Below are 15540 nucleotides of genomic sequence, written 5' to 3' on the forward strand. Positions count from 1 at the left end.
TGGATATGACATGTGAGGGGAGGAGTTATATAGCAGCTCTGCTTGGGTGATCCTCTTGCAACTTCCTGTTGGGAAGGAGATATAATCCCATAAGTAATGGATGACCCGTGGACTGAATACACTACAAGAGAAATAAATTTATCAGGTAAGCATAAATTATGTTATTTTAAGGAAAATTCTATTTTAAAAATAAAATGTCCCTGGAATGTCCCTTTTAAAGATTTTTAAAGCAAAAAATAAATAATTTGTTGAAAGTGCTCTTTCATATAAATGATGATTGGTTGATCATATGAACGATGGAATTTGTTGAGTTTTATATCACTTTATGTTGCCTTGTCTAAGGAACACATTATCATGATATATTATAGATTTCTATATAACAATCTATTTGTACATGATGAAGCATATGGGCCTTTTTCATTTCTTGTTTTGGAATGAATATTGTTTCACATGTACTAGAATACTGCTCTGTATCTTTAAGTGCTTATATTTGTTTCCATCTCAGGTTTGCAGACTATGGCTGTATGTTGCAAGTGAGGGATGTGAAATTTTTCCCTGATGGCCGCTCTGTTGTAGACACAGTCGGTCTTAGCCGGTTTAAAGTATTGAGTCATGGACAAAGAGATGGGTACAACACAGCAAACATTGAATATCTGGAAGACAAAAAGGTAACACACTTTGGTTTACTTTCCAAGAGTGAAAAATAACCAATATCATGCATTGTGCAAAAAAAAAGAATCCACGTTTTACCAAATGCCATAATAATAATAATAAAAACAAAATGTGGTTACACTTGTGTCATCTGAGATCCATTTGAGAAGCCTGATTTACAAACTTAAACTACTTTAAGAACATTGCATAAATAGCAAGCGATCTGAAGTTTAGAAAAAAATAGTTCCTTATAATTAAACATGTTCTTATAAATCTACAGAAGAAACAGCAATGCTTCTTTAAATGATGGGTTTCCTCTCACTTATTAAATACTGGTAAATATATAGTGTCCTGGCTTTTAGGTTTGGGCAGGAAGTCCTCCCAGAAGTCTGAAAAGTGCCAACCCTTTTGGTGGATATTGTTCTTGTGCCAGTATAGTTCAATGTATACTAGACTGGGAGCTGCGATACACCCTATACTGGTTGTTCTTTTGTATATACGAAGAAAATATAGTTTCCCCTTTGCCACTGTCTGTGTCTCCTCCTGCAACCCTGGGGGTACCACTCTGCAGGGACCTCCATATACTTATACATTTTTCTTTAAAGTCTGGCTATAAACTCTGTTGTTTGTTTGGGAAACGTTTGATTGGCTTAATTTCTATAAATGGTCTAAAGGGCACTCTGTGTCCCTTTTTAACATTTTTTTATCAATATAATGTTGTTCAATCACTCTAAATGTGTTTTCATTTTAGAATATTTGTAAGTGTTGCCCTCACAGTTTCCAGAAAGCTACAAAGGTTCAAAAGGATCTTTACCTAGTTATTATTATTATTATCAGGTATTTGTAGAGCGCCAACTGATTCAACAGCGCTATGAACATAGGTGGTATACAAAATAACATTTACAGGGGTCAAGTGGGTACAGGGCCCTGCCGAGAGTTGCACTGTTGTAGTCGGCTCTTATGAATGTGAACTACAAACAGCTGGGCTCGTAGGCTTACATGCTATGGGGTTTAAGGGGATAGCAGTTGAGATAGGAAGGTTAGTGTAGGTTGTATGCATCCCTGAATAGTAGAGTCTTCAGGGTCTTGTGGAGTGAGGCAGAGAGTTCCATAAGATCCAGTCTGGAAAAAAATCTTGTAAACGGGAATGTGAGGAGGTAACGAGAGGAAGAGAGTAGGAGATTATGAGTGGAGCGACGGGGACGGGAGGGAGAGTAGCTGAAGACAAGGTTTGAGATGCAGGGGGGAGCAGTGCAGTTGAAGGCTTTGTGTGTCAGAGTGAGAATTTTGTGTTTAATCCTGGAGGCAAGAAGAAGCCAGTGAAGGGATTGGCAGAGAGGTGCAGCAGATGAAGAGTGACGTGTAAGGAAGATGAGCCTGGCAGAGGCATTCATTATGGATTGTAAAGGAGCTAGGCGGCAGCTAGGGAGACCTTAGTTGTGTCTTGTGTAAGGAAATGTCTAATTTTAGAGATTTTTTTAAGGTGGAAGTGGCAGGCTTTAGCCAAGGACTGAATGTGAGGAGTGAAAGATAGATCTGAGTCAAGTGTGACCCCAAGACATCGGGCATGTGGGGTTGGGGTAATGGAGTTATCAACAGTTATAGAGAAATGGTTGGTGGTGATTTTGGAAGAAGGGGGAAAATAAGGAGCTCAGTTTTGTAGAGATTTAGCTTAAGGTAGTGAGAGGACATCCAAGATGAGATATGAGAGAGACCGTTAGTGACACGGGTTAGCAAGGACAGAGATAGTTCTGGTGCAGAGAGGTAGATTTGGGTGTCATCGGCATACAAATAATGAAACCAGGGCGATTTTATTAAGGAAACTAACGAGGACGTGTAGATTGAGGAGGGGACAGAGGACAGAGCCTTTCCATACCACAGAAAGTGGTAACGGGGCAGAGGATGTTCCAGAGAAGGCTACACTAAAGGTACAGTTAGACAGATAGAAAGAGAACCATGAGGGAGCTGTGTCGCAGATGCTGAAGGAATGGAGGGTTTGAAGCAAAAGAGGGTGGTCAACAGTATCAAAGGCTGCAGACAGATCTAGGAGGTTAAGTAGAGAGAAGTGGCCTTTGGATTTTGCTGTAGGTAGGTCATTGGTAACCTTAACAATTGCTGTCTCTGTGGAGTGTAGCGGGTGAAATCCAGATTGCCGTTTGTCAAGAAGGGAGTTTAATGTAAGGAAATGGGATAGACGTGCATATACTAGCTTTTCAAAAAGATTTGAGGCAAGAGGGAGTAGGGAAATAGGGTGGTAGTTGGATAGGGAGGTTGGATCGAGAGAAGGCTTTTTGAGGATAGGTGTGACCAGTACATGTTTGAGATGAGAGAAATATACCAGTGCTGAGGGAGAGGTTGAAGATGTGTGTGAGTATAGGGGTAAGGGTAGAAGAGAGGGAGGGGAGTAGCTGTGAGGGGATGGGGTCGAGGGGAAAGGTAGTGAGGTGAGAGGATAGTATAAGGGCAGAAACTTCTTCCTCTGTAACAGGGGCAAAGAGCTATATTTTTGGATATATGGGTTTTGGATGATTGTGAGCTTTTGGGGGGGGGTAGTATGTTGCGAGCCAATTTCATTTCTGATGGAGTCAATTTTGTTGTTGAAGTAGTTGGCAAAATCTTGAGCTGAGAGAGAAGTTGTAGTGGGGATGGGTGGAGAAGAGTATTGCGTGTGGAGAACAGATGTTTTGGGTTTAAAGAAAGAGTAGAGATAAGAGTAGAGAAGTAATGTTGTTTATATAGATTAAGGGCAGAATAGTAAGAGTTCAAAATGAATTTATAGTGAAGAAAGTCAGCTGAACTCCGAGCTGCGTAGGTACCGTGTCAGAGGAGTATGCCAGAACTAAGGATAAATGTATGATTTCCGAGCTATGGTAGGTGGGGCCAGATTGTCGATGACCGACGTAATTGTGGAGTTGTAAAAAAAATCTCCATACTTTTGTGTGCAAGATCAATCGACTTCTTCATATTCTTATTAGGATCATTTACCCTCAGAATTGTTTTCAAAGTCACTCATTTCTTCTTTCTCTATGGGTTTTGCTTACCTGTATGTAAGCTGGTGCTAGGGGGTATATGTTAAAAAAGCTGAAGCACCCTTCAATTCTCTTGCTAGGAGATTGTAGTCGACCTGCACTGAATATAGTTCTACTACAAGTGTGAAGAAATGCATTTATCAACAAATGAAATACTAGTGGCAATCCTATAAGGATTGTCATTTGGTTGTAAAAGCATCTTCTAATTCACTTATGACTTTTTAACTATATATAAGAGACCTACACTGATATATGTTGTATTCCTGTACTTTTTGTATTAAACCACATAAAGCTGTTTTTAGTGAATTTGAAAGAAAATATTTCAATGGAAATCCCACACTTAACACCCTTAGCTGTATTATAAGATACTGCTTATACTGAGTTATCTAATAAATAGTAAAAAAAAGGCTAGGGCTCGAGAACTAAAATTATCTAACAGGGTTAGAAACTCTTATAGAAAATTTTCCGAGGAGCGTTCTATAAGTAATTGGAATAAATACCAGGAGGCGAGAAGAGAAAGAAATGTTTTTTTAGAACAGAAATCCCAAGTTGAAGAATCAAAAATTAACAGTCAATTTAGAGGTCTTTATGGCGATTCAACTAAATATCTAGCAAAATTAATAAAAAACAGAAAGAAAAAGAATTATATTTCTCCAACATTGGTGTGTCCGGTCCACGACGTCATCCTTGTGGGAATATCTCTTCCCGAACAGGAAATGGCAAAGAGTCCCAGCAAAGCTGGCCATATAGTCCCTCCTAGGCTCCGCCCACCCCAGTCATTCTCTTTGCCGTTGCACAGGCAACATCTCCACGGAGATGGTTAACAGTATGTGGTGTTTAAATGTAGTTTTTTTTATTCTACTATCAAGAGTTTGTTATTTTAAAATAGTGCTGGTATGTACTATTTACTCTGAAACAGAAAAGGATGAAGATTTCTGTTTGTGAGAGGAAGATGATTTTAGCAGACAGTAACTAAAATCGATTGCTGTTTCCACATAGGACTGTTGAGATGAAGTAACTTCAGTTGGGGGAAACAGTTAGCAGACTTTTCTGCTTAAGGTATGACTAGTCATATTTCTAACAAGACTGTGTAATGCTGGAAGGCTGTCATTTCCCCTCATGGGGACCGGTAAACCATTTTCTTAGTTTCAAACAGAATAAAGGGCTTAATATGGGCTATAAAACTGGTAGACACTTTTATGGGCTAAATCGATTGCTTTATTTGGACATTCAAAATTGTGTGATAATTGTGCCATAGCGTCCAAACAAAGTAAGGACAGTACTGCCACAGATAATGAAATTGCCCAAGATGATTCCTCAGATGAGGGGAGTAGACATGATACTACATCATCTCCTACTGTGTCTACACCAGTTTTGCCCACGCAGGAGGCCCCTAGTACATCTAGCGCGCCAATGCTTATTATTGCAACAATTGACGGCTGTAATGGATAACTCCATAGCAAATATTTTATCCAAAATGCCTGCATATCAGAGAAAGCGCGATTGCTCTGCTTTAAACACTAAAGAGCAGGAGGGCGCTGATGGCCATGAGGGAGGTTTTGTCAGATGGGGAAATTTCAGATTCAGGAAAAATTTCTCAACAAGCTGAACCTGATGTTGTGACATTTAAATTTAAATTAGAACATCTCCGCGCACTGCTTAAGGAGGTGTTATCTACTCTGGATGATTGTGACAACTTGGTCATTCCAGAGAAATTATGCAAGATGGACAAGTTTCTAGAGGTTCCGGTGCACCCCGACGCTTTTCCTATACCCAAGCGGGTGGCGGACATAGTGAATAAGGAGTGGGAGAAGCCCGGCATACCTTTTTTTCCCCCCCCTATATTTAAGAAATTATTTCCTATGGTCGACCCCAGAAAGGACTTATGGCAGACAGTCCCTAAGGTCGAGGGGGCAGTTTCTACTCTAAACAAGCGAACTACTATTCCTATCGAGGATAGTTGTGCTTTCAAAGATCCTATGGATAAAAAATTGGAAGGTTTGCTTAAAAAGATTTTTGTACAGCAGGGTTACCTTCTACAACCCATTTCGTGCATTGTTCCTGTAACTACAGCAGCGTGGTTCTGGTTCGAGGAACTAGAAAAGTCGCTCAGTAGAGAGACTCCATATGAGGAGGTTATGGACAGAGTTCACGCACTTAAGTTGGCTAACTCTTTTATTTTAGATGCCGCTTTGCAATTAGCTAGATTAGCGGCGAAAAATTCAGGGTTTGCAATTGTGGCGCGCAGTGTGCTTTGGCTTAAGTCTTGGTCAGCGGATGTATCATCCAAGACAAAATTGCTTAACATCCCTTTCAAAGGTAAAACTCTCTTTGGGCCAGAATTGAAAGAGATTATCTCAGACATCACTGGGGGAAAGGGCCACGCCCTTCCACAAGATAGGCCTTTCAAGGCCAAGAATAAGTCTAATTTTCGTTCCTTTCGCAATTTCAGGAACGGACCGGCCTCTAATTCTGCATCCTCTAAGCAAGAGGGTAATGCCTCACAGCCCAAACCAGCCTGGAAACCTATGCAAGGCTGGAACAAGGGTAAGCAGGCCAAGAAGCCTGCTGCTGCTAACAAAACAGCATGAAGGAGTAGCCCCCGATCCGGGACCGGATCTAGTAGGGGGCAGACTCTCTTTGCTCAGGCTTGGGCAAGAGATGTTCAGGATCCCTGGGCACTAGAGACCGACGCCAGTCTAGTGGGCTGGGGCGCGGTCTGGGAATCCCTGAAAGCTCAGGGACTATGGTCTCGGGAAGAGTCTCTTCTCCCGATAAACATTCTGGAACTAAGAGCGATATTCAATGCTCTCAGGGCTTGGCCTCAGCTTGCAAAGGCCAGATTCATAAGATTCCAATCAGACAACATGACGACTGTTGCGTATATCAATCATCAGGGGGGAACAAGGAGTTCCCTAGCGATGAAAGAAGTGACCAAAATAATACAATGGGCGGAGGATCACTCCTGCCATCTATCTGCGATCCACATCCCAGGTGTGGAAAACTGGGAAGCGGATTATCTGAGTCGTCAGACATTCCATTCGGGGGAGTGGGAACTCCACCCGGAGATCTTTGCCCAGTTGACTCAATTATGGGGCATTCCAGACATGGATCTGATGGCGTCTCGTCAGAACTTCAAGGTTCCTTGCTACGGGTCCAGATCCAGGGATCCCAAGGCGACTCTAGTGGATGCACTAGTAGCACCTTGGACCTTCAACCTAGCTTATGTGTTTCCACCGTTTCCTCTCATTCCCAGGCTGGTAGCCTGGATCAAACAGGAGAGGGCCTCGGTGATCTTGATAGCTCCTGCGTGGCCACGCAGGACTTGGTATGCAGACCTGGTGAATATGTCATCGGTTCCACCATGGAAGCTACCTTTGAGACAGGACCTTCTTGTTCAGGGTCCATTCGAACATCCAAATCTGGTCTCCTTCCAGCTGACGGCTTGGAGATTGAACGCTTGATTCTATCAAAGCGTGGGTTTTCAGATTCTGTGATAGATACTCTGGTTCAGGCCAGAAAACCGGTAACTAGAAAGATTTACCATAAAATATGGAAAAGATATATCTGTTGGTGTGAATCCAAGGGATTCCCATGGAATAAGATAAAAATTCCTAAGATTCTTTCCTTTCTGCAAGAAGGTTTGGATAAAGGATTATCTGCTAGTTCTCTAAAGGGACAGATTTCAGCTTTATCTGTCTTACTACACAAACGACTGGCAGCTGTGCCAGATGTTCAAGCATTTGTTCAGGCTCTGGTTAGGATCAAACCTGTTTACAGACCTTTGACTCCTCCCTGGAGTCTAAATCTAGTTCTTTCAGTTCTTCAAGGGGTTCCGTTTGAACCTCTACATTCCATAGATATTAAGTTATTATCTTGGAAAGTTTTGTTTTTGGTTGCTATTTCTTCTGCTAGAAGAGTTTCAGAGTTATCTGCTCTGCAGTGTACTCCGCCCTATCTGGTGTTCCATTCAGATAAGGTTGTTTTGCGTACTAAGCCTGGGTTTCTTCCAAAGGTTGTTTCCAACAAGAATATTAACCAGGAGATAGTTTTACCTTCTTTGTGTCCGAAACCAGTTTCAAGGAAGGAACGTTTGCTACACAATTTAGATGTAGTCCGTGCTCTAAAATTCTACTTAGAAGCTACAAAAGAGTTCAGACAAACATCTTCTCTGTTTGTCGTCTATTCTGGTAAAAGGAGAGGTCAAAAAGCAACTTCTACCTCTCTTTCCTTTTGGCTTAAAAGCATCATCCGATTGGCTTATGAGACTGCCGGACGGCAGCCTCCTGAAAGACTCACAGCTCACTCCACTAGGGCTGTGGCTTCCACATGGGCCTTCAAGAACGAGGCTTCTCTTGATCAGATATGTAAGGCAGCGACTTGGTCTTCACTGCACACTTTTGCCAAATTTTACAAATTTGATACTTTTGCTTCTTCGGAGGCTATTTTTGGGAGAAAGGTTTTGCAAGCCGTGGTGCCTTCCGTTTAGGTAACCTGATTTGCTCCCTCCCTTCATCCGTGTCCTAAAGCTTTGGTATTGGTTCCCACAAGTAAGGATGACGCCGTGGACCGGACACACCAATGTTGGAGAAAACAGAATTTATGCTTACCTGATAAATTTCTTTCTCCAACGGTGTGTCCGGTCCACGGCCCGCCCTGGTTTTTTAATCAGGTCTGATGAATTATTTTCTCTAACTACAGTCACCACGGTACCATATGGTTTCTCCTATATTTTTCCTCCTGTCCGTCGGTCGAATGACTGGGGTGGGCGGAGCCTAGGAAGGACTATATGGCCAGCTTTGCTGGGACTCTTTGCCATTTCCTGTTGGGTAAGAGATATTCCCACAAGTAAGGATGACGCCGTGGACCGGACACACCGTTGGAGAAAGTAATTTATCAGGTAAGCATAAATTCTGTTTTTGGCTATGAAAGAAAATGATGTATGCCATACGGATTCAATGGAAATTAGTAGAATTCTGTTTACTTACTATCAGAAACTATATTCTAGTCAGGATAGTAATGTATATATACAAGATAGATTTTGGTCAAAAATAAAGTTACCTCAAATTCTGGAAGAGGATCTGCTATCTCTTAATGCTCCAATTGAGGCAGATGAAATAAAAAAAAATGGTAGACAAGATGCGATTAAATAAGGCTCCTGGCCCAGATTCCCTTCCGTTAGAATTTTATAGGATATTAGCCCCAGAAATCATTCCTATATTGGAAAGGTTGTTTAATAGATATTTCCAGTCGGATAGTTCCATCTCTTCTTACTTTTCAGCCACCAATATTACGTTAATTCTTAAAAAAAGGTAAAAATCCGGAAGAACCATCCTCTTACAGGCCCATATCTGTGCTGAACACAGATTATAAAATTTTGATGGCTATTATATCTGATAGGCTTTCCCTTCTGCTTGGCAACATTATTCATACAGATCAAACCGGTTTTATGAGATCTAGGACATCCATTAAGAATGTAAGGAAAATAGTGACTTTTCTGGATTATTGTCAGTATTTAAATGAGAAGGAAAAAAAGAACTTGATAAATGATTGTGCGATTCTTTCTTTAGATGCTGAAAAGGCATTCGATGCTATCTCTTGGGCCCATTTAGTTAGAGTACTACAGGAATTCGGCTTTAAGAATCAATTCTTGCAATTTATTCAGAAAATTTATAGAAATCCAATCTCGTTTCTTATTGTTAATGGTCAGCTCTCTCAAAAAATCATTCTAGGACGTGGAACAAGGCAGTGTTGCTCGTTGTCCCCCCTCTTATTTAACTTGGCGTTGGAACCCTTAGCTATTCGTCTAAGAAATGTTTTAGAGGGAATCAGTATGGGCTCCTATACTCTTAAGATCCTGCTGTATGCAGATGATTTACTGATATTTTTAAAGAATTCCTCCTATTCAATCCCAACTACATTACAATGTTTAGATGAGTTCAGTTCATTTGCGGGTTATAAAATAAATTTTAACAAAAGTGAAATTATTAATAAATCCAGAAATAGTTTACAAGACCATCCATTTAAAGAGGTTGAAGCAGTAACATATTTAGGTATATTATTACATAAAAATCCGAAAAACTGGTATCGGCTGAACCTCTTCAGGTTAAGGTTATAGCGGACTTGGAGTTATGGAAGACATTTCCACTATCTATTACGGCTTGCGTTAATCTAATAAAGACATTTATTTTTCCTCGCTTACTTTATCCCCTTCAGAATCTTCCGCTTTTTATTCTTAACAAGGATTTGCGTAAATTATACTCCTGCTGTTCCAAATTTATTTGGAATAACAGGAAAGCTCGTATCTCCCTAGATAGACTTATGCAAAGCTTTGAAGCAGCAGGCCTTGCGCTTCCTAACTTTAAATTATACAATTGGGTTTGTCTAGCTAAAACAGCGGTGGATTGGATTGTTGAAAAAGAATTAGTGTCATCTATAGAGATGGAGACTTATATGGTTTCTCCTTGTGCTTTGAAAGCGATATTACATTGTCCTATACATCTTTTACCAACTAAGATAATGTCTCTAATCTCTATTAGAAATATTGTGGCGGCCTGGCAGAAGTGCTGTACAAGTTTGGAAATAGATTATTCATTTTCGGCATTTCTACCGATCAGGGGAAACCCTCAATTTTCTCCCGGGCTTAAACAATTTGTATTTAGAGAGTGGGCTGAAAAAGAGCTCAAATATATCTGTCAGATCCTGCCTCAAGATGGGCAATTTGTTTCCTATGGGATTCTTTCTCAACGTTTTTATCTACCTAGATCTAACTTCTTTGCTTACCTACAGGTGCGTCATTTTATTAATACACGTAAGTGGGACATGAGTAAATTGAATGCATGGTCGGATTTCAATCTATGTTTTCAAAAATTTGCATTAGGAAACCTGTCTATTTCTCTTATGTATGATATTATGCTTTCTAAACAATCATTATTGTTTTTAGATAAAATATTATCTTGGACTCCCTTATTTCCTTCAATTGATCTCGCTAAAATTCAACGTAGCTTGATAAATGTAAAAAAATGTGAAATTCCTAGGAGTTGGAGAGAATCTCATGTAAAACTTATTAATAATTATTATATTTCCCCTATAAGACTAGCTAAGTTTTATTCTATCTGCAACGGGACTTGTCCCCGCTGCAATAAAACCAAGGCTGATATTCTACATATGTTTTGGTATTGCCCAAAAATTATACAACTGTGGCGTAAGGTGGAATATTGGTTTAATATACAGTACAAGTCAACTATCACTCTGTCACTTGATGAGATAATCTGGTTAGATGTCCCCGGCAATAGGGGCTTTTATGTCCACACTTTAATTACCATTATACTAGCTGTTAGATATCAAATTCTTAAACATTGGAAAGACTCTACAGTTCCGGGATTATCTCAGATCTTTCAAGAGATTCAAACTCAAATTATATATGAGTCAGTTCATTTAGAAACTATATCAGAAAAGAGAATAAAAACTTTTATAGCAGGCTGGCTCCCGATTATAGTTCATTTAGAAACTATATCAGAAAAGAGAATAAAAACTTTTATAGCAGGCTGGCTCCCGATTATTAAATCATACCCCTTAGCTATACAAAAAGTTATCCTGACGCCATTCTTGTCTTCTAGCTCTTTTATGGATTTTGTAGCCCTAGATCTTTTTCCACATGCTTGGATAACTAACTATAGAGAAATATAAGTTGAAGTGTATTGGTGGGATATAAGATAACTCGAAGATTGAGACTATTGAGAGAGAATTTTGAGAGTTCCCCTTCCTTCTCTTTTTTTTTTTTTTTTTCTTTTTTTCGTATGAATGGGCAGTATGTGGGCATGGTTTATAGTGTTCTAACTAGTTTCGTAAAAATCCAACACTTTGTACAATTTTTGCTATTTGAGAGTATTTTCTTCCCAGTTAGTCAATGTACTTATGGAAAAGTATTTCCTTTTTTTCTTTTTTCTGTTTTGTATGTTTATTTTTGTTTAATGCTTTTCTGTTGCTGTTACACCTGACCCTGTGTGGTATGTAAAGGTGGAATCTTCATTTGATTGTACTCTCTGTTGGAAATAAATAAATGTTATAAAAAAAAAAAGATACTGCTATATCCTATTAATACTTATGGGCATGTTCATTGGATTTATTATTTGTATTATCAGTACATAAATTACTTTATTATTAGCAAATGTTCTTTTTTAAAGTGTTTTTTTATATATATATTTGACATTTAGTATAGGTTGTGTTACAAATTTGTAGATTTAATTTTAAATGTTTTATTGGATAGAAGAAGACTCTAAATTTAATGTACTGTGCATGTTACTTTGTATGCTATGGAATAAAAATATTAATCTATCAAGTTTTATTTCATTGTACCCAGGTGGAAGGACAGGAATATGAAGAACTTCTCATGCTGCATAATTCTGTATATGATCAAGCTTTAGCCTGGTTTACTTCCCTCAAGGAAAACATGAAAGCACAAATTCTTAGCCACTTTGGCTCAATGCCAAGCAAGGAATCCGAGCCACAGGTAAGAGCATATTTCCAAATCTGCGGATGAAGGGATTAGCTGTGAGTAGAGAGCCGCAAGAGCTTTGGCTCAGAGTGACGAGGAGGAAGCCATGGAAATGAATGCATCTGTATGATGAGTTATTTAGTGTGCTGGACAGTCTTAAACTGATATGAAACCCAAAATATTTATTTCATGATTCAGATAGAGAATACAATTTTAAACAACATTCCAATTTACTTCAATTATCTAATTTGATTAATTCATTACATATCCTTTGTTGAAGAAATAGCAATGCACATGGGTGAGCCAATCACATGAGGCATCTATGTGCAGCCACCAATCAGCGGGCTACTTAGCCTATTTAGATATGCTTTACAACACAGGATATAAAGAGAATGAAGCAATTTAGATAATAGAAGTAAACCGGAAAGTTGTTAAAAATTGCATGCTCTTTCAAAATCATTAATGATTAGGGAAAGGATATTTCCATTAAACCCCACTGTGAGTTCAATACCAATAATCAGGTCCAATATAGATTATATTGGAAAAATTACCATAACTATAAGGATCGTAGGGGGTGCTCAATGTCCAAAGATACATCAAGCAAAAAAGAAAGAAAGAGAGAGAGAGGTGGACAAAACTAGAGCACTCAAAAGAATGTATAATACGAGCAAAAGTGATGGCGGGGAAACCACCAACTATGGAGATGAAATAAAACTTAACATTTAATTGTCATTATTAAAAATGTATATGAACCAGTGTGTGTATTAAAACTTAGATTAAAAAGAGAATATTGAGTTCCAGAAATCACAAAGTACTTAATAAGAATAACGATCAGCAGAAGGGCACCACACAGACCAATACAAACGAACACGCTAGTGTAGATAAAAAAAGAGAACGGGGCGCCTCATGTGTAGAACCACCAAACAAGTATATAGGCACAGTGGTCTAGACAAGCCAAATGGATACTCGCATATCGTAGGAGCAAGCTAATGTGCTAGTAGATAACGGCTGTTGTACTTATGGGCGCATCAGCTCACCCACTCCAGAAGATTCCTGTACACTGGAAATGGGAAATAAACAAAAGGGCACCACATGTGCAGATCAACTAAAAAAAATGTCAAGTGTATTAAAAATGCCAAATGGGTACTTACATTTATACCAAGCACACCTATGTGCTGGTAGGTGCAGACTGATAGAATTCAGGAGGCGTATCAGCTCGCCCACTCCAGGTTCTTTGTAGTTCCAATATAAGTGCAGGACAGCGTGAGAGTCTATGATCCAATTAGTGTCAGGTAGACTCAAACAAGTGAGGTAATTCCACTGAGCTTGCGTTTGTTAAAAAAACATGTATTTATTTAAAAAGCAAATATAAAAACAACAAACAGTGGGCAAGAGGGTATCCAGGTATCCCCCTTATCATACAACGCGTTTCTCTGCACTAGAAAGGCCTGTTTCATCAGGCATAACATCTCTGCGCTCTCTGCTCTCGCTTGCTCGCTCTCTGCTCTCGCTCGCGTGCTCTCTCTCTCACTAGCGTGCTCTCTCTCTCTCCTTACATTTACTTGGTTGTGTGTATTCTCCTTCAGTACAAAACAAAACTTAAGTTATCAAGGAGAAAAGTTTTAAACTAAATTCAAAGTTACTGGTCTTCATTTTTTCACTATTTATAGTTTATAATATGTCTTGGGTTTTTATAAATAAGATGCATTTTAATATACATTATAGTGGATACTTGTGACGTAATCTTTGGGAGAAAAAAAAAAAGAATTGTGCCCAAGCCATTTACCTGAGGTTAAATGGAGATGAAAGTCAACATGAAACTGTCATATAAAGATAGAGCATGCAATTTTAAGAGACTTTCCAATTTACTTTTATTATCATATATTCTTTAACCTTCGTTATCCTTTTTTGAAAAGCACACCTAGGTAAGATCTAGGAGCAGAGATGGTTTTTAGTGGCTGCACACACATTCCTCTAGTCATGGGCTCACTAAATGGGACAGGTGATCTAAAACTCTCTTATGAGACGAGATTAGCTAAGAAATCTCACCAGTACATCAAGGTCCTTCAAATAATTTTAGAATAGCACATTTTAGATTGAGAGCTGTTAATCTCACTATTTAAGGTTCTGGATGTGGAGAAGTGATAACTACATTACAATCTTATACTTTAAAAAAAAACATTTCTTTCATGTAATTAGCAAGAGTCCATGAGCTAGTGACGTATGGGATATACATTCCTACCAGGAGGGGCAAAGTTTCCCAAACCTCAAAATGCCTATAAATACACCCCTCACCACACCCACAAATCAGTTTTACAAACTTTGCCTCCAATGGAGGTGGTGAAGTAAGTTTGTGCTAGATCTACGTTGATATGCGCTCCGCAGCAGGTTGGAGCCCGGTTTTCCTCTCAGCGTGCAGTGAATGTCAGAGGGATGTGAGGAGAGTATTGCCTGTTTGAATTCAATGATCTCCTTCTACGGGGTCTATTTCATAGGTTCTCTGTTATCGGTCGTAGAGATTCATCTCTTACTCCCTTTTCAGATCGACGATATACTCTTATATATATATACCATTACCTCTGCTGATTTTCGTTTCAGTACTGGTTTGGCTTTCTACAAACATGTAGATGAGTGTCCTGGGGTAAGTAAGTCTTATTTTCTGTGACACTCTAAGCTATGGTTGGGCACTTTTTTAATAAAGTTCTAAATATATGTATTCAAACATTTATTTGCCTTGACTCAGGATGTTCAACATTCCTTATTTTCAGACAGTCAGTTTCATATTTGGGATAATGCATTTGAATCAATCATTTTTCTTACCTTAAAAAATTTGACTTTTTTTCCCTGTGGGCTGTTAGACTCGCGGGGGCTGAAAATGCTTCATTTTATTGCGTCATTCTTGGCGCGGACTTTTTTGGCGCAAAAAATCTTTTCTGTTTCGGGCGTCATACGTGTCGCCGGAAGTTGCGTCATTTTTTGACGTTCTTTTGCGCCAAAGATGTCGGCGTTCCGGATGTGGCGTCATTTTTGGCGCCAAAAGCATTTAGGTGCCAAATAATGTGGGCGTCTTATTTGGCGCTAAAAAAATATGGGCGTCGCTTTTGTCTCCACATTATTTAAGTCTCATTTTTCATTGCTTCTGGTTGCTAGAAGCTTGTTCCTTGGCATTTTTCCCATTCCTGAAACTGTCATTTAAGGAATTTGATCAATTTTGCTTTATATGTTGTTTTTTCTCTTACATATTGCAAGATGTCTCACGTTGCATCTGAGTCAGAAGATACTTCAGGAAAATCGCTGTCTGGTGCTGGAACTACCAAAGCTAAGTGTATCTGCTGTAAACTTTTGGTAGCTGTTCCTCCAGCT

General features: G+C 39.2%; 1 protein-coding gene across 1 annotated transcript in view; it reads left to right on the top strand.

Moving 5' to 3' along the window:
- The window catches only part of LONRF2 (LON peptidase N-terminal domain and ring finger 2), a 207110-nt gene that overhangs the window by 184107 nt on the left and 7463 nt on the right, over positions 1-15540 (top strand). Inside the window, exons 10-11 of the mRNA XM_053707682.1 lie at positions 506-668; positions 12043-12192. Coding sequence (XP_053563657.1) covers positions 506-668; positions 12043-12192 — 313 coding nt within the window. The remainder of the gene's footprint in view (positions 1-505; positions 669-12042; positions 12193-15540) is intronic.

Source organism: Bombina bombina, chromosome 3, assembly GCF_027579735.1.
Source record: "Bombina bombina isolate aBomBom1 chromosome 3, aBomBom1.pri, whole genome shotgun sequence".
NCBI lineage: Eukaryota > Metazoa > Chordata > Amphibia > Anura > Bombinatoridae > Bombina > Bombina bombina.